The 19,288-nt window shown below is 39.0% G+C and overlaps 1 protein-coding gene across 1 annotated transcript in view; it reads left to right on the top strand.

The window, feature by feature from the left end:
* GHR (growth hormone receptor) overlaps positions 1-19,288 on the top strand; it is a 149,353-nt gene that overhangs the window by 122,758 nt on the left and 7,307 nt on the right. The window contains exons 4-7 of the mRNA XM_039234142.1: positions 744-916; positions 6,900-7,078; positions 14,913-15,078; positions 18,626-18,716. Coding sequence (XP_039090073.1) covers positions 744-916; positions 6,900-7,078; positions 14,913-15,078; positions 18,626-18,716 — 609 coding nt within the window. The remainder of the gene's footprint in view (positions 1-743; positions 917-6,899; positions 7,079-14,912; positions 15,079-18,625; positions 18,717-19,288) is intronic.

The raw sequence follows: 19,288 nt of genomic DNA on the forward strand, positions 1-19,288 counted from the left end.
GGGCATAGAGGAGGACACTTATGGGGATGAGCACTGAGTGTTATGTGGAAACTAATTTGACAATAAACTATTTGTAAAAAAAAAAAAAAAAAAGATTTTTCACAAATTGTAAATTCAAATAAAATTTGAGTTTTTAAAAAAAAAAAAAAAAAAAGAACATCAGGAAAACTCACCCAAGCATAAGACAGCCTTCAAGAGATGGATACAGGGTATAGTGATTTGGAGTAGGGTGGAAATTTTCCACCTCAGAGCCACCCAAATCTCAATGTCACTCACCCTGGAGAACACGCCTCCTCAGTATGTCCCACCGGGAGTTGGGGAAACACCCAAGTCCAAAGAGCCACTGTATTATGGGAATCTTTACAGTTTGGGAGATGACCCTCTGTAATGTTTTAATAAAGGAACATTTTAAACCTCCCTAAGCCTCAGAACCCTCATCTGTAAAATGTGGATAATAAAGTACCTAACCACAAATTACTTAATTTAGGAGCTGGCACATCGGATGCAGTTAATGAACAGCTGCTTTTACTATAGTCCACGTCCCAAATGGCCCCTTCTCAGTCTGCAGATGTTATGGATGACGTCCACAGAGGGGGTACTTCTTGGAAACCGTGCTGCTAAAACACTTGCTTGTAAAATATTTGTGTTCCAGTTTATTGAATCTGACTGCCAGGCCCTTTGCTTTGACTTAAACTATGGCATGATGTTTGGAACAATTCATGCTCTTTTACCCTCCATTTCAGGAGCACTCAAGAGTGGACTCAAGAATGGAAAGAATGCCCTGATTATGTCTCTGCTGGAGCAAACAGCTGTTACTTTAATTCATCTTATACCTCCATTTGGATACCCTACTGTATCAAGCTAACCAGCAATGGTGGTACAGTGGATCAAAAGTGTTTCTCTGTTGAGGAAATAGGTAAATCACAGGTTTGTGTTTTATTTGACATGGCTTTAGATTAAATAAGCAGGGAAGTCTCAATGTCCAAGTGTGTTCAAGGAGGAAGACTTTGTCATTATAATCTAGGTGAATGGAGGTCTGCTTTACAAGGCACAATATCAGCCAGAGATAGGGAGAGAGAGAGAAGGCAGGGTTGGGGCGGGGGTGGGGGGACACTTAAGTTGGTTCTACCATACAATGACCTGGCAGTAAATGTTGTTGAGAAAAGAATGGGAACCTTCCAGAGTCTTTTCCTTGAGGAGGTCTTTAAAGCTGAATCATGTTCTTGGGTGCTACCCCAAGAGACAAACTCCGTGTACTCCCATGATTCCTTCTTTCCCAATTATTCAATATGATTATTATATTCAGATCTGAAATATGTTGACCTTTGATTCCTATCATTGCTATAATCAAAGCCCAGATTTTCTTTATCACAGGGCATAATAATTCTGAAACTTTATATTTACAAAACAGCCCCAAATCGGTTTAAAGACATGTTTATAAGACCTCAAGACAAACACTGGAGATAATCAGCTCAGTGAACTAAATGAAAGATCTAGACAGATTATCCCTTGCTTATCATGTGGACACAAGGGGGAATGAAACAAACAACTGTAATTGGAATATTTATGTTTATACTATAATGGTGTAAGCAACAAAATATAAAGAACCAAAGAAGAACTTTAGGTAGCTGACATTGGTGCCTCAGAATCTATCCACAAAGGCTCATTTATTACAGAAATTTCTCAGAGCTTCTCTGAGATGTGCTGTTCTTACACAGCTTGTGGTTTCTCAGGCATCAGCAGACTGGAAGAGGTTAAGGGAATGTGGCTAGAAGCTGGAGGCAGAAACAAGTAAATCTGATAGCCTGTCAGGGAGAAGAACAAGCAGAAAAGAGAACCCAACTGCTTGACTTGGAGAGGCTATTCAGCATATGCCCCAATGTCAATAGGTGTACCTGTTGAGTGGCTAAATAGGTAGTAGTAGAATATTGGGTCAAGACCCATGTTCCCATCCTGTCCCACTCAGCAGTGAAGGCTGACCTTCACTGAGGGTCTGCCAAGCTCCAAACACTGTGCTGGGTGTGGTGGCTACAGAATGAGTAGGATATTGTTAAATAGGGGAGTCAGATGTGTCAAATAACCACAGTACTATGTCTTAGGTGCTGGACTCAAGGTGTGTGGAGTGCATAGTAAGCTGAGGAAGCGGCCAAAGATACAAATGACTGACTGGGCCTGAGGGATGAGAAAGGGCAGCCCAGAAATGGTGGCAGTTCACTTACGTCTTAAAGCATCAGTGAGAGTTGCCAGGTATACAAGCTAGACGGTGTCTTCCAACAACTACCAACTTCCAAAACTGACAAACAGCACAAAATATTGAAGGACTAAGAGGAATCATAAGTGTTCTTATGTACCCCACAAAGGAATTTAGACTGTATCTTACTGCCCAGAGACACATTTAAAGATAACTTTAAGGAGCGCCTGGGTGGCTTAGTTGGTTAAGCGTCCGACTTTCGCTTAGGTCATGATCTCGCGGTTCGTGGGTTCGAGCCCTGCGTCGGGCTCTGTGCTGACTGCCAGCTCAGAGCCTGGAGCCTGTTTCAGTCTGTGACTCCCTCTCTCTCTGACCCTCCCCTGCTCACACTCTCTCTCTCTCTCTCCTAGAAATAAATAAAACATTAAAAAAAAAAAAAGATAACTTTAAGAAGGAAAATGACCTGAGGATACTAATAGCCAACTAACACTTACAAAGCCCTTACTTATGGGTCGGTCATAATAACCATGTGGGATAGATTCTGTTATAATCCCCATTTTACAGATGATGAAACTGAGGCTCAGGGCCTTTAAAGGCTAACTCAAGGCCAAACAGCCAGTAGGCATAGCTGAAATTTGAACCTATGCAGCATGGCTCCAGAGTCCACGTTCCTAATCTCAAAGTTATACAGTGCCACCTGTCACATTACGAATGTCTCAGGGAAATTTGTCCTGCAGTGGAGAGGGTAGATTAGAGTAGCACAGACCAGAGATAAACGTTAGAAGTCTTTGTGATAATCAAGGCAGAAGATGATGACAGGTATTACAACCATAGCATGGAGGGAGGGAGCTGAGAAAGGGAGACAGCAAGGAATGAGGTGGACTTGATAGATCTTAAAATGACAACCACGGGCCTCCGCTTCCTCACCTATTATGAGAGTATTCTACTACCTCACAGGGCTTGTCTTTGGATTTAAAATACTGTGTTATTAGACATTTGTTGTTCACTCATTCAGCAAATATTGATTGAGCCTTTTCCTTGGGCCAAGTACATTTCTAGGTGCCAGGAGAATAAAATGTCTGCCCTCATGAGATCTGATCCCAGTGAGTGTGGAAAGAGACAAGGCTATGAAGAAAAATAACAGAGAAGGAGAAGAGGAGCACAGGAGAGGCTGCAATTTTAATAGACTTATCAGAGCTGGCTTTGCTGGGTAAAGGAAAAAAAATGAGAGAACAGTGTGTCCACCTGAGGTAAAGGATACTCAACAAGAGGGCACAGCTAGGGTAAAGCTCCTATGGCGGGAGCTTGCCTTTGTTCACTTGAGGAACAGCATGGTGGGGAGGGAGCTGCCCACAGGGTGAGCCAGGAGGGGCATGGAGCAGGCCACATCTGAGGGGCCTGAGAGGCAAAGCTACGGTACCCGTGAAGCCCCTGAATGACTTTGGCTTTCACTTGAAGTGAGATAGGAAGGCTTTGGAGAGTTTTATGTAAGTGATATGCTCTAACTCAAGTGTGAAAATAACCACTGAGACAAGTGTATGGAGGGCTGTTTTGAGAATAGACTGAAGGAAAACCAAGACCAGGCGCCTGGGTGGCTCAGTCTGTTAAGCGTCTGACTCCTGATTTCAGCTCAGGTCATGATCTCACGTTCATGAGATCAAGCCCCATGTGCTATCAGCACAGAGACTGCTTGGGATTCTCTCTCTCTCTGTCCCTCCCCTGTACTCACTCTCTCTCACTCAAAAAATACGCAAATTTTAAAAACAAGGACAATGATGACAGGAGGAGACCATTTAGGAGGCTGATGGGCAGCATGGGCAAAAAACCATAGCGGCAGGACTGAGTTGTAGAGGTGCAGGTGATGAGCAGTGGTTGGGCTCTGGGACTGTCTTGAAAGACAGCTGACAGAATATGGGGGTGGTACGGGAGGGGTGAGTCCAGGAAGAGCCTACTAACTTCATCCTGAGCGGCTGGAGGAATGGAAGCACCACTAACAGAGAGAGGGAAAGGGACAGGAAGGCACATTCTGGGGAGAGGACCAGGACTGCCTGGAATATACTCTGTCTCAGGGGCTTTTCCAACATCTCGGAAGACCTGGCTGAGTACAACATGTGGAAGTATGAATGGAGGCAAAGGAGAGGTTATTATTATGCTTATAACAGTGGTATGGGCCGGCTCAAAAAAAGACCGTGTTCAGGGCACCTGGGTGGCTCAGTCAGTTAGGCCTCCAACTTTGGCTCAGGTCATGATCTCACAGTTTGTGAGTTCGAGCCCTGCCATCAGGCTCTGTGCTGACAGCTCAGAGCCTAGAGCCTGCTTCAGATTCTCTCTCTGCCTCTCCCCTGCTCATGCTTTCTCTCTCTCTTTCAAAACAATGAACATTAAAAAATTTTTTAGGATAGTTGGATTAGGAGGAAGCTAACGGAGGACCATGGTGGGAAAGAAGGGGAAAAATAGTTGGGGAGAGGGAGGGAGGCAAACCATGAGAGACCCTTGAATGCTGAGAACAAACTGAAGGCTGATGGGGGTGGGGGGAAGGGGAAGAGGGAGATGGGCTTGGAGGAGGGCCCTTGTTGGGATGAGCACTGGGTGTTATATGGAAACCAACTTGACAATAAACTATTTAAGAAAAAAAAAATTTTTTTAAAGACCATGTTCCATGCCTTCTATTTAAAGTAGAAAGGGTGATAAGTAATAAGTTGAAATTTTTCCATAAAGACAGTTTTAAATTTTGGCCTCTTAAAGTGTTAAGCTTCGGCTATCAGAATTCCTCAGTCCCCAACAAATCCAGAAGAGAGAAGCATTACTGTCATTACTGTAGCCATGTGTAGCTCAGCTATGTTGCAATTCCCTCCAATTTAACTTCTAAAATATGCTCATTATGGGGCGCCTGGGTGGCTTAGTCGGTTAAGCGTCCGACTTTCGCTTAGGTCATGATCTCGCGGTTCGTGGGTTCGAGCCCCGCGTCGGGCTCTGTGCTGACTGCCAGCTCAGAGCCTGGAGCCTGTTTCAGAGTCTGTGTCTCCCTCTCTCTCTGACCCTCCCCTGCTCACGCTCTCTCTCTCTCCTAGAAATAAAAAAATTTTAAAAAAAAATAATAAATAAAATAAAATATGCTCATTATTAGTCAAATTTGGGTTCTCTAATTTTTTTAAGTTGTGTGCACTCTGCGGGAGGCCAATACCATGCTCCTTCCCAGTGAAGTCTGTTTTAACTCTGGTTGAATGCAAGGGCTTCCCCTCTCATATCTGCTGTGTTGGTTGTGATCTCTCCTCTTTCATTCTTGATTTTATTTATTTGGGTCCTTTCCTTCTTCTTTTTGATCAAACCGGGTAGGGGGTTATCAGTTTTGTTCATTCTTTCATAGAACCAGCTTCTGGTTTCATTGATCTCTTCTACTGTGTTTTGGGTTTCAATAGCATTGATTTCTGCTCTAATCTTTATTATTTCCTGTCTTATGCTGGTTTGGGGTTTTATTTGCTGTTCTTTTCCCAGCTCTTAAAGGTGTAAGGTTAGGTTGTATAGCTGAGACCTTTCTTCCTTCTTCAGGAAGGCCTGGATTGCTATACACTTCCCTCTTATGACTGCCTTTACTGCATCCCAAAGATTTGGGGCTATCATTTTCATTGGCTTCCATGTACCTTTTAATTTCCTCCTTAACCTCTTGGTTAGCCCATTCATTCTTTAACAGAATAGTCTTTAGTCTCCCAAGTATTTGTTATCTTTCCACATTTTTTTCTTGTGGCTGACTTTGCAACACTCGAGGTACCCTCCTACAAACAGTAGGAGAAAAGAAAGTAAATTTTACTCTGTATCTGCAAGTGATTTTTGAAAACCTCAGTATTGAGACATGAAGTGCAATAATTTATTGGGAGCTATCTAGAATGTAAATTTAGATATGTTCCTAGCTTTGGAATCCGTATTTCTCTTCATCAGTATTTGGGAAATTGCGCTTTTTGCAGTCCTAATAAGCAGGATACAGCCAATTTACCGGAGAATATACAGTATGTCAGTAGAAACCAAGCAAAACACTATTTCAGATTGTTCACATGCAGTTAAGTAAAAGACAGAAAACCCTGACTCATCACCATTTGAGAGTAGAGAACGATGCCATCCTTCTTATGTCTGAAAAGAATCATGACGTGTGGTTAGGAAGACAACAAACTAAGGAGCATGTGCTGAGTGCTTGGGAGGATTGTTCTGGTAGCCGTACAGATGTTAATAAGATAAAACCCTTGCCACAGGTAATAAGCAATTTGGAATAAAAAAGATTTTTTGATACCTACTTCCAAAACAGCCCCATGTTTAAATGCTGTAGGTCTTTTTGAGTCTGTTCCTTCAATTTTTAGTTATAATGAATTCCTTTGCCAAAATCCCAAAGCATTAATCCTGTCAGGGCTAAAAGGAATGTAAGACACAGCCTGATCCTCAAGAAAAGTTTTAGATCAGGTTTTAGACTTGAAAAGGAAATTTTTGTAGGGGTTTTCTTCAAAGCATTAAAACAAAGCGTTAAAAACAAAGCATACTCAAGTCAAAAAAAAAATGGTACCCACTTATAAAATGAGAGTATAAGAAGAATATTGGAAGAATTAGGAGTGTGAACAACAAAATTGCATCAAGTAATGGGTCTCTTCAGAAGAAAACACTCCGTTAAAAGCAAGCTGTACCTGCATGTCTCTCTGTTCACTAACTCTGTTGAAACTCACAGTGCAACCAGATCCACCCATTGGCCTCAACTGGACTTTACTGAACATCAGTTTAACGGGGATTCATGCAGACATCCAGGTGAGATGGGAACCACCGCCCAATGCGGATGTTCAGAAGGGATGGATAGTCCTGGAGTATGAACTGCAATACAAAGAAGTAAATGAGTCCCAGTGGAAAATGGTAAGATATCATGACGTATCACACTTAACAATATTTTGGCTTCTCTTCTGTTTATACCAACAACACCTCTCTCATTGATAATTAGGCTCCCTTTTGACTTAATATCACATGCCCATGCTATATACTCCATATTTTCTTAGTTGAGGAAAACAGATATAATCTGTAAAATATCATCTTGGAATTCTGTCCCTCAGCACCTGCTGACATGGAGCTTATACAGAAGCCTATGGAAAGAAAGGAAAACTATTGCCGCATTCATCTTCAGCGTTCAGCTTATCCTTAGAACAAAATTATATACTCTAGCTACTTAAGCTGTCTTTGTGGATGTGGCTAAACGTGAGAAGAGTTATGATCAAGGCCAATAGTGAGCTATGGCTACACATTCTCCCTGATTTTAGTTGCTACTGCTCACAAGACACCCCCCCCCATTAAGTTCTTAAGTGACCTCAAGAAGGGAAGCAGAGAAAGGGAATTTGTCCCCCTAGAGGTTTCAGAAGGATGTTTTGTTACAAACCTTGGGGGACAATCAAGCTGAGAGGTCTGTATGTAGGCGAGTAACATGGTAGTAGTTGACCTCTGAACTCCATATCTCCTTGACAAATTCATGAGAACTGGGCACTTAGATAAATTCCACATGGCACACAACAAGGAGAAAAACGGGATTATCTTGCTGCTCCCAGTATAACTAATTCTAAATCAGTCTAGCCACAGCCGCAGCCCTGGCCAAGCCCACTGGTTTCTGGCCAGTCATCAGGTCGTGCCCAGTGGCCTGACAGATTCATTTCCAAACTTTTGAGACACTAGGCCTTGTCCATTCCATGTTCTGCTGACAAAGAAGCCAGTTTTGTCATTAAAGTTAAGTTTGGAGCAGCTGTGAACAGGTAAATACTGGGCTTTGAGGTACAGTTTTCAGAATCATTTTAATTTAGATATCCGTTCCATTAACTTGGTGCAAAAAAAAAAAAAAAAAAAAGCCTGGTTGGATGCAGAGTCAAATAAGACTTTCTAAATTCAAGTTTCGGTCAAACATTTATTCCACAACCAGATAATGAAATAACCACCCCGCACAAGGCACTGCACTCTGTAGTCCAGAGCAGAGGTTCTCCGAGTGTGAACTGTGGACCCCTGAGGGTCTCTGAGAACCTTGAAGGGCTTCCACAAGGTCAAGACTGTCTTCCTATTAATGCTAAAATGTTCTTGCCTTTTTTCACCATATTGAGATTTGCAGCGATGGTGCAAAAGCAATGGTGGGAAGCCTGCCATCACCTGACCAAAAGTCAAGGTGGTCGTTGTAAACCGCACTGGCTGGGTCACCGTGCGCTCACAGTCATCGAGAGGGGAGAGCCAGCTTCATGTCCTTGATGAAGCTGCACATTTTATTAATTTTTTAATAAATTTTTTTATTTTTAATAATTTTATTAATTTTATTAAATCTCAACCATTGACGACATAGCTTTTTAAATTTTTTTAATGTTTTGTTTATTTTTGAGAAGGAGAGACAGAGTACGAGCAGGGGAGGGGCAGAGAGAGAGAAACAGAATCCAAAGTAGGCTCCAGGCTCTGAGCTGTCAGCACAAAGCCTGACACGGGGCTCAAACTCACCAACCGTGGGTCATGACCTGAATCAAAGTCAACGCTTAACTGACTGAGCCACAAAGGCACCACTGATGACATAGCTTTTTAATATTCTGTGTGACACGTTCAAGTACACATAACGCACTTATGCTGCACACTGAGCTCCCCATAGCTGTCTTAATAAAGTAAAGTTGCTAGCCGAGTCAGCTACATTTTGCATGGAATGCCATGTTTGCTTGAAAGAACAACCGATAATCCGACAGTTTTTCATAGTGGCATTGGCAAGTATTTGGCAAACATTTCTTGGAAAAGAATGAAGTGTGCTTATCAGTTCAAGAAAAACGGTGGATGGTAGTTGTTACCAATGATATTTGAACTTTCAAAGGAAAATTAGAATTTTGGGAAAATTGCATCTGCAGCAGTGAGCCTGATAGCTTTCCCAATCTTTGAAGACTTTCCTGATGCCATCGATGGTGACATTAGCCAAAGTGATTTTTCATACTGTATAATAAAATGTGTGAAACATTCAGATAATTTGCATAACTTAATGAATCAGTATTTTCCAAATGACCAATACATGATGTAACCAAAATCATGCATGGGAAGATGATCTGTTCCAAGTGCTAGATGGAAAGGTGGATTTTCATGGTAGCAAGGGAGGAAAGAATCACGGATACAATTTAAGATTCTACATTGCAACTAACCTTGAAGGAACTTCCATATGTTACTATCCTAGTTGTAGTCCTATCTGACTGGACTGAGGTAACATCCCCCAAGCAGATCTTATGCCTCTGGTGTTTAATGTGTCTCATCCATTCTTCACAGTGGAGCCAGAGCGATCATTCTAAAACACTCCCTTGCTTAACATTCTTTTAATAGACACTCAAAAAATGCACTTAAAATCCACTTTTTACTTGTATGATTCTGTGAGTTTTGAAAATTCCATAGAGCTTTGTCATTATCACCACAATCAGGATACAGAACAACTTATCATAACCTTCAAAAAATTTCCTCATGCTGTCCCTTTGAAGTCCAATTCTCCCAAAACCCTAATCCTTGGCAACTACTGATCTGCTCATCTCTGTAGTTTTGCCTTTTCCAGAAAGTCATAAAAATAGAATTTATATATAAGCAGTAACCTTCTGATTATGGCTTCTTTCACTCCTCATAATGCATATGAGATTCATTCATTTTGCTAAGTGTAACATTTCCTTTTATTGCTGAGGTTATTTCAGTGTACTGTAAAACTGCTCATGCTCACTTTATTTGACATGATGGTTGTGAGTATTTAAAAAAATCCATTTGGTGGAAGCTAGTTGGAAAATAGTAACAGATTAATGTCGACACATGAGGGCACTTAGTACAGTGGTTCCTCCCTCACCTCATTCCTGTGTTCCACATGTGTACATCCAAATGTCTCCTGGACATATCCACTGGGATGCCTCACTGGCATCTCAAAAAAACAACATGTCAAACTTCCTGCTACCTCCCCAGTCTCCCCCTCTCAGTAAATAACACCATGTCCATAAAGTTCTTCAAATTTAAACCAGAATATTATCCTGACATCTATCTGTATCTTACTCTTATTCCTTATATCTGAATAATTACCAATTCATATCAATTCATGCTCAAATTATATCATGAACTGGTGTTATTATCAGCTCCTGTAGATTACTGTGTGCCCACTCCTTACCCCACACTAAACCACTTTCCATGGCAGAGAATGATCTTTGCAAAATCCATAGATTACTTTATTAAATAACAAATTTCTCAGATGTCTATCTATAAACATGTCTATAAGTGAATATTTTGCTACTCTCTTTATCCAACAGAAGGTCTCAATTACTCTGAGCTGTCCCCAGCATTATATTTTTCTGCAGGCAATCATATTTTTTTAATTAGCAATGCTTTATTCCTCTCAACAGTAGAAAGAGCATTTTCTTGCTATACATTTTTTCTTTCATAGTTTATTGTCAAGTTGGTTTCCATATAACACCCAGTGCTCATCCCAACAAGTGCCCTCCTCCATGCCCCTCACCCCTCTTCTCCTCCCCAGTCCCCATAAGTGCTCACTTTGTTCTCAGTATTCAAGAGTCTCTCATGGTTAGGCAATCATATTTAATACTGTAGGGTAAGATGTGCCAACGAGCATTTTTTTCAAAATTAATATTTCTTAGAAACTTAAAAAAAAACTATCACTTATTGAGTTTTGGTATTAGTGTTCAAGAAGAAAATCCACGTGGACTGGCTGGCTCAGTCGATAACTCTTGATCTCAGGGTTGTAAGTTCAAGTGAAGTTGGGTAAGCAGATTACTTTAAAATAAAATATTTTAAAAAGAATACCCACAGTTACCTGAAAAGGCTATTAAATATCCCTTCTTTTTCTCACTATATGTCTGTGTGAGACCAGATTTTATTCACGCATTTCAACCAAACACATAAGATTTAACGCAAATTTAATACAGAAGCATGTGTAGCTCCTTTTCTCTGCCATCATGGTGTGTGCGGTTGACTGTTCCTCGCCATGTCTTCTCACAAAACTTTCATCCAAGAAACAAAAGTAGAATCATCCCATCCCCCAGTGGATTTAGATGAAAACTGGTAATAAAATCAGGTAGAACTCCAAAAGGAGGCATTGGAGAAGAACCACACTGGGTCTGTAAGGGATCACACATAAGATGATACACATATTTATGTTGCATGAAGGTCGTGGGTTCCATTCCTCTTACTCTGTAAACATGACCACTACCTGAACAATAGACATGTTTTATTGAGGAAATGATTTTTCTCTGTTACTATGCTTCTGCACAAGTAGATTGGTTGGTAATAAATATATGAGGCCTTTTGTTTGAAAAAACAGAATATAGAAGTGGATGTAAAAATACCACCATCTTGTATTAAGAAAGCCATCAGGGATTTTTAAAAATGTAAAACAAAGTCATTCTTCTCATTATAATTCTGTTGTTTTGCAAAGTATAATAATTTTTATAAAAATCAGTATTATTTTTAAAATTTCTTAGTTTCAATTTCTAATATGGTAAATAGTGATAACCATAACCCAAATAAACCAAAACCTTTAGGATCCTCAGTAATTTTTAAGAGTATAAAGGAGTCCTGAAACAAAAAGTTTGACAATCTACAAAAAGCAAAGATGTGAATCCATGCATTAGCATTCTTAGATTTACTAATTATAGTTTCAACCCTGAAAGTCCAGTGCATATAGTTGTACATCAGTTGATGCACAGATATGAAACTCACACTCTGAGCCAGGGACATGGGAGCATGGGACTCAGTCAATTGACCATTCAGGGCTATATCCCAGCTTAGCTTGGTTTCACTTTTAATGGCATCTCTGCTCAATCTCATAAGATGGTCCAAAGGGGTCAGTTAAATTTTACTTCACTTATGTTTTATAAGTGAAGTCATATACTCATGGTATTTTTTACAAGGGTCTCAAACAAAGTCATGAATACCAAGGGTTTTCATGACTGAGTTGGGGACTCAGTCAGTTAAGCATCTGACTCTTGTTTCCTGCTCAGGTTATGATATCACAGTTTATGGGATTGAGCCCCATATCAGCCTCTGTGCTGAAGCATGGAGACTGCTTGGGATTCTCTCTCTCTCACCCCCTGTCTCTCTGCCCCTCCCCCACTCTCTTCTTCTCTCTCTCAAGATAAATAAATAAACCTTTAAAAAAAGAGAAAGAATTGACCTCTGCTAAAGAAACTCACAATCTAATTGGTTATGAGCACAAATGCCATAATCATAAAAACAAGTGAGATTTGGAGGCACCTGGGTGGCTCAGTCAGTTAAGGAACCGACCTTGGCTCAAGTCATGGTCTTGTGGTCTGTGGGTTCAAGCCCTGCATCGGGCTCTGTGCTGACACCCCAGAGCCTGAAGCCTGCTTCAGATTCTGTGCCTTCCTCTCTCTCTGTTCCTCTCCTGCTAGCACTTTGTCTTTCCCTCTCTCAAAAATAAACATTAAAAAAAAGTGAGGTTTGTTAAGTAGAAGGCGGGGAAGTGTTGCTTGTATCAGGAATTCAGGGTACCAATGACAATATTGAATTTTGCCTTTTTTTAAAACTAAATACATTTTGAATATAAAAGTAATAGTCATGACCATGTAGTTGTTTGCAAATGTTTACCTGCTAAATCAAGTTAAGAATTTATGGTTTTGGAGGGGTGCCTGAGTGGCACAGTCAGTTGAATGTCAGACCCTTGGATTCCACTCAGATCATGATCCCAGTGTCATGGGATGGAGCCCTGTGTGAGCCTCCACACTAAGCATGGAGTCTGCTTAAGATTCTCTCTCTCTATCCCTCTGCCCCTCTCCCCTGCTTGCCCCCCCAAATAAATAAAATGTAAAAAAGAATTTATGGTTTTTTTAAAGACTTATGGGTGGCATAGAATTATGCACAATTGTATGGGCCATATCTTGAGCACCGACTATGTACCTGGATTGTGCTGGTCCTTGGAAATGCAAAGGTAATGAAGGCATTGTTTGCTCCAGGGAATTTGCAGTGTAATATAGAAATATGAGCAGTGAAATATAAGAAACAATATCTTCTTATTACTGATTATCTGTCAGGATGGAGTAGGAAAACATGCCAAGAAAGACTTCCTAGGATATCAGCAATACTTGCACTGAGGATTGGCCAAGAATAGGACTTCCCTCAAAGGCAGGTGGCAGAGCTCAGTGCAGGTTGCTGGAGCCAAATTGAGTTGGGTGTGTCTTCTTTAGATGGTTGAGAGAAGATAAAGAGAGAACCATAGGTCAAATCACGGAAGGCCTCTTTTTAGCTTTGTTATTAGTGAAATCTGTAATCTAATAATAACAGAGAAATTAGCTTCAAAACTGGACACATACATTTTTTAAAGTATTTAGGGAAACCAATAAGGTAAATTTAAAATTCAGAAGCTTGCTTGGGGTGCCTGGGTAGCTCAGTCAGTTAAGTGTCCGACTCGGCTCAGGTCATGATCTCACAGTCCATGGGTTCGAGCCCCGCATCGGGCTCTGTGCTGACAGCTCAGAGGCTGGAGACTGCTTCAGATTCTGTGTCTCCCTCTCTCTTTGACCCTCCCCTGCTCATGCTGTCTCTGTCTCCCAAGAATAAATAAACATTAAAAATTTTTTTAATAAAATAAAATTCAGAAGCTTGCCTTTAAAAATGCACTTTAGGCATGCAAATATATCACATATTAAAAAGCTTCAAAAAAGATACAAACTAACCATCCCATGTACACATGGGAAAAACAATAGGGACTTTGTGAGTAGAAACTTACTGAGGTGAAAGGAAATTCATTGTAGAAGCTGCAGGCCCATACTCTAACAAATTATGAGAATCTTTTTAATGTGAAAAATCCATGCTGTTGAAAATGTAAGTGTTCCTAATTTTCTACAAATGGTAACAAGGTGTTCTGTCTGAAAACACATGAAAAGCACATATTGAATACCTGCTTTGAGTATTTAACTTGAAGGAAAACAGCAACATTAGTTGGGTCTATTTCTTTGATAGCTTTGTGTCTTAAAAGTCTAATAGACTTACTGCCCTTCCCCAGGAAGGTAAAAGAAGGGTTGTGGGACCTTGATTTTTATTACCAAGGACTCTAGCAACATGTCTTTGCAAATTTTGAATAGCAAACCATTTGAGGTACTTTTAGCCTTCTAGAATAAGCAGAATCGGTATGTAGTTGCTTCTAATAGAATAATTGAGACAACTGTGATTTTTCTAGAACCATTTCCAATTCTGTTATCTTACAAGTGACTACCTAGAATTTCCAAAGAACAAACTGTGTGTGTGTGTGTGTGTGTGTGTGTGTGTGTGTGTGTTTGATTATAATTTGTTTTCGTGTGGAAATAATGGGTTTTTTTCTGTTTATGTCTTCATGCAAAACTGTGATATCCCAAAGGGTAGACAACATATCTGTAGTTTTCTTTATAGTTCCACATCTCCACAATTCTATCATGCTGTGATTGTATAGAATATCTGACAGCCTAGTATAAAGGTGGAGCTGCATTTCTATAAACAAGCCTATTATTTCTTTGGGTTTATACTGAAATAGCTTCGAGAACTGTGATCCGTGTAACAAAATGTTTCTTTAAAAGTTACTTGCTTTGATCTTCCTTTAAGTAGCAAACTCCCCCAGTGCTACTTCACAGAAATTCATTTTGAGTACAAATGCAGAAACACTTTATAGAGTTTATTGCATTGAGCTGTTGTGTCACTAACCAATAAGTTTTATATTTTGTCTTGAAAGATGGATCCTGTATTGTCAACATCCGTCCCAGTTTACTCATTGAGACTGGATAAAGAATATGAAGTGCGTGTGAGATCCAGACAACGGAACTCTGAAAAATATGGCGAGTTCAGTGAGGTGCTCTATGTAACACTTCCTCAGATGAGCCCATTTGCATGTGAAGAAGGTAAAAGATGTAAAATGCCAGCCAACACGGCTATTATCAATGTGGTAATGTTGTTCAGATCACGATCCGTTAGCTTTTTTTTTTTTTTTTTTACAAATAGTTTATTGTCAAATTAGTTTCCACATAACACTCAGTGCTCATCCCCACAAGTGTCCTCCTCCATGCCCATCCCCCCCTCCCCTCCCCCCCACATCCATCAGTCCTCAGTTTTTGTCAGCATTCAAGAGTCTCTCATGGTACAATCCGTTAGCTTTAAATGTCAGGGTGAGAGACCTCAAGTTCACAATCTGTAACAGATATTACTCGTTAGAGAAGGGGAAGGAGATCTTACTTTTTGGATTATTTAATTCAGGAAATGTCCTGGGGTAGTTGTGAGTTAAGATATTAATGGGGGATATCTCTGAATATCAAAATTTCAGATGATTCTTTTCTTTATATGTTTATATATTTCTAAAATTTTCCATAATGAGTTTGTCTTGCATTTATACTCAGAAAAAAATGTTTTTTTCAAATATATAATGAAGAAATACTGTATCTATATGGGTGGATGGATATGTGGCATCTGAAAGAAAGCTTATTATTGTCTCAGCATAGGTTGCCAATGCCAGCTGCTTAGTGGTTTTAGAAAATATGGTGTTTCCATGGCTTTCACCTGGGGAAAGGCTTAATAGGTAGCATGCTAGTTATGTGCAAGAATAACATGGAACATTTGAGATCCTATACAAGAAAAATACAAAGATAATGCAAGTTCCAAGAAATGAGATCTATGAATTCAAAATAAAAGAATTAAAACTTTTGATACAGAAATAAGTCTGCTTAATAATGAACAATAAGTATATAACATTATCACTCCCACATGGGAATTAGCTATAGTGTATCTACAGTTGAATACAGAGGGTTTACAGGGCTATGTGTGAGGAGATGAAGTTTGGTAATGAAACAATCACAAACAATATAGAAATTAAATTTATATTTCTGCATTAATGGTACAAGTAAAATCCCATGATACTAAATAGCACTTAAATGAAAATGCCTGTAGCACTATTTTTTTCTAAGTTCTAGTTAAAAAGCTTATTATTTTACATAATACTTGACATAATGAAATTTTGGTTTAGAAAATAAATTAGCCACACATCCTTTAAGTTTATTGTGATACCATTGAATTCAATTAGCATAGAGTTTTTTAGCTGGTTTTTCTTCCAAAAATGTTTTCCTTAAAAAAAATGAAGTTCTAGCTTTGTTATGTTCCTGAATACATATAGGAACTGTCATTGATATACTGGCATTGATCCAAAGTTACAGATCCCACAAGATATGAAATGGTATTCTCTCCTCCATTAATTATTTATCATCTACATAATATCTCCTTTGGAGATTTAAATAACTGAATAAGAAAATAAAAATAAGAAAGGAACATTACAGCGTAAAATCTTGCTTTCAATAAAGCAGGATTAAGGTAAATTCCACCTGTCTTTTTCGTGTAAAGCAGATAACCTTGATGAGGATGTGGAGAATAGGGAAACTTCCTGCACTGTTGAAGAGAAAGTAAATTGGAGCAGCCAGTATGGAAAACAGTATGGAATGTTAAAGATAAAGTATTAAAGTATGGAGATTTAAAAATAGAAATACCATACAATCTAGTAACTCTACTATTGAGTATTTATACAACAAAAAAGAAAGTACTAATTTGAAAAAAAAAAATATATATATATATATATATACACCCCATTTTTAACCTAAGTGTCTATCAACAGGAGAATGGATAAAAAAGATGTGATTTATAGACACACACACACTGGAATATTTGGAATATTATTTGGCCATAACAAGAATGGACTCTTGCTATTTACAACATAGATGAGGCTAAAGGGTATTATGCTAAGCAAAATAAGTCAAACAGAAGAAGACAAATACCCTATGATTTCAGTTACATCTGTGATCTAAAAAAAAAAAACACAAATCAACAACAACAAAGCAAAATGGAAACAGACTCATAAATATGGAAAACAAACTGGTGGTTGCTAGATGGGAGAGCACATGGAAGGATGGGTGAAATAGGTAAAGGGGATTAAGGGATACAGACTTGTAGTTATAAGATAAATAAGTCACAAGGATAAAAAGTACAGCATAGGGAAAGTAGTCAATAATATTGAATGTAGTCAATAGCATTGTATGGTAACAGGTGGTAACAGGTGGTCACAACAGTTATCATGGTGAGAATTGAGTAATATATGGAACTATTGAATCACTATGTTGTACACCTGAAACTAATATAAGATTATATGTCAACTATATTTCAATAAAAAGTTGATAACTTCTTGGTAAGTGGTAAGAACACTAGGAACCTACTGCAAGCAACTGGTAGGCACTTGGTCTTAAGAAATCAAATAGAAGTGGGGCACCAGGGTGGCTCAGTTGATTAAGTGTCCAACTTTTGACCCTGGCTCAGGTCACAATCTTATGTCATGAGATCAAGTACCACTTAGGGCTTTGAACTGCCAGCACAAAGCCTGCTTGGGATTCTCTCTCCCTCTCTCTGCCCCTCCCCCACTTGCATGCACTTGTGTTCACTCCCTCTCTCAAAATAAATAAATAAACTTTGAAGAAAAAAAGGTTAAAAAATAATTTTTTTTAAATTTTAAAAAAGAAATGAAATAGAAATTTTACAAACAGATGCCCCCAAGTCTGCTAACAAGTATACTAAAATCTGAAAATGGGAACCCCAGTAGTGATCTTCCATCACAGGATTTTTTAAAGATTTTTTTTAATGTTTATTTATTTTTGAGAGAGAAAGAGACACACAGTGTGAGCTGGAGAGGGTCAGAGAGAGGGGGAGACAGAATCCAAAGCAGGCTCCAGGCTCCAAGTCGTCAGCACAGAACCCAATGTGGGGCTTGAAATCACAAACAATGAGATCATGACCTGAGCTGAAGTTGGCCGCCCAACTAACTGAGCCACCCAGGCGCCCCATATCACAGAATATTTTTTAAGCTGTAAGATATTTGCTCTGCATGTCTAAGAAGTTTTAGTCATAATTTAAAAATGGAAACTCGGCCTCCATCTTATTGATATATCCTCAGTCTGGAGGATAAAAAAAAAAATTACCATGCTTTTAAAAAAAAAAAAAGAAGAAAGAACCAAGTGGACATTACTTAGGTAAAGTAGTATGTTAACAAATAGCACTTTATTCTAGAGCTGAAGCCACTAATGATATACCCTGAGCACATAAGGTGCTTAATCAAACTGGTTGCTGCAGTGTTTGTTTTTTTTTAATATAAACATGGGTTATGCTTAAATTGTTCACGGTTTCTTCATTTTGATTTTTTTTTTCATTTGTGAAAGGATTTGAAGCAGTGGACAGAGATGTTCTTGGAACAGAAAATACTCCTACGTCATTGCATTCTGTTTTAGTGATTAGCAGGAAAAATCGGTGACTTTACTAGATGAATATAAATTAAGAAATATTTTTACATGAAAAAGAAAAGTGAAATGTAAACTTCAACTATTCCTAACTCTATGAGTGAGATGTCATTCTTGTGTGTTTCAGATTTCCAGTTTCCATGGTTCTTAATTATTATCTTTGGAATATTTGGGCTAACAATGATATTATTTTTATTCATATTTTCCAAACAGCAAAGGTAGGTGTGAAATAGTCTAATATTTAGATGTTTTTTCCAGTGTTTAGATTTCCATATGTGTTTCCATTTGTTACTTGATATTTTCTTTTGCAAATCATGAGTGAAAAATTTAATTAATCCAGTAAAATATTGTCTCTAGTTATACATTCACCACGTCATGTTCATCATAGATAATTCATGGATGTCTGTTCTATCTGGGAAGTTGTATAGGATACAAAAAGGCTGAGGCTAGTGACTGAACCTCCTTTGTAAAATCTTTACCTCTGAGCTGCCCCTTGACCTCTTCAGAGTCTTGAACAAGCAGGCCCATCCACTTCTAGAATAACAAGGTAGCACAGAACCTTTGGCAGAATTTAACACAGTCCTAGTATAGAAGCAACTTTAAGAGGCAACGAAAGCCACCTAGATAAGTCAATCTAATGTAACCATTTTAGACACCCTATGATGGCGATTTCAAGTAAATCTGTGTTTTCTTTAAATTACTAAATTTTATTTAAATTGTTACAAATGACATGAATTTGTAAATATGGCTACAATTCTTTCTAAGTTTGAGGAGATTCTGTTCTGTATTC

The sequence above is a fragment of the Hyaena hyaena genome, unplaced genomic scaffold, assembly GCF_003009895.1.
Source record: "Hyaena hyaena isolate Hyena2069 unplaced genomic scaffold, ASM300989v1 scaffold_83, whole genome shotgun sequence".
Lineage (NCBI taxonomy): Eukaryota > Metazoa > Chordata > Mammalia > Carnivora > Hyaenidae > Hyaena > Hyaena hyaena.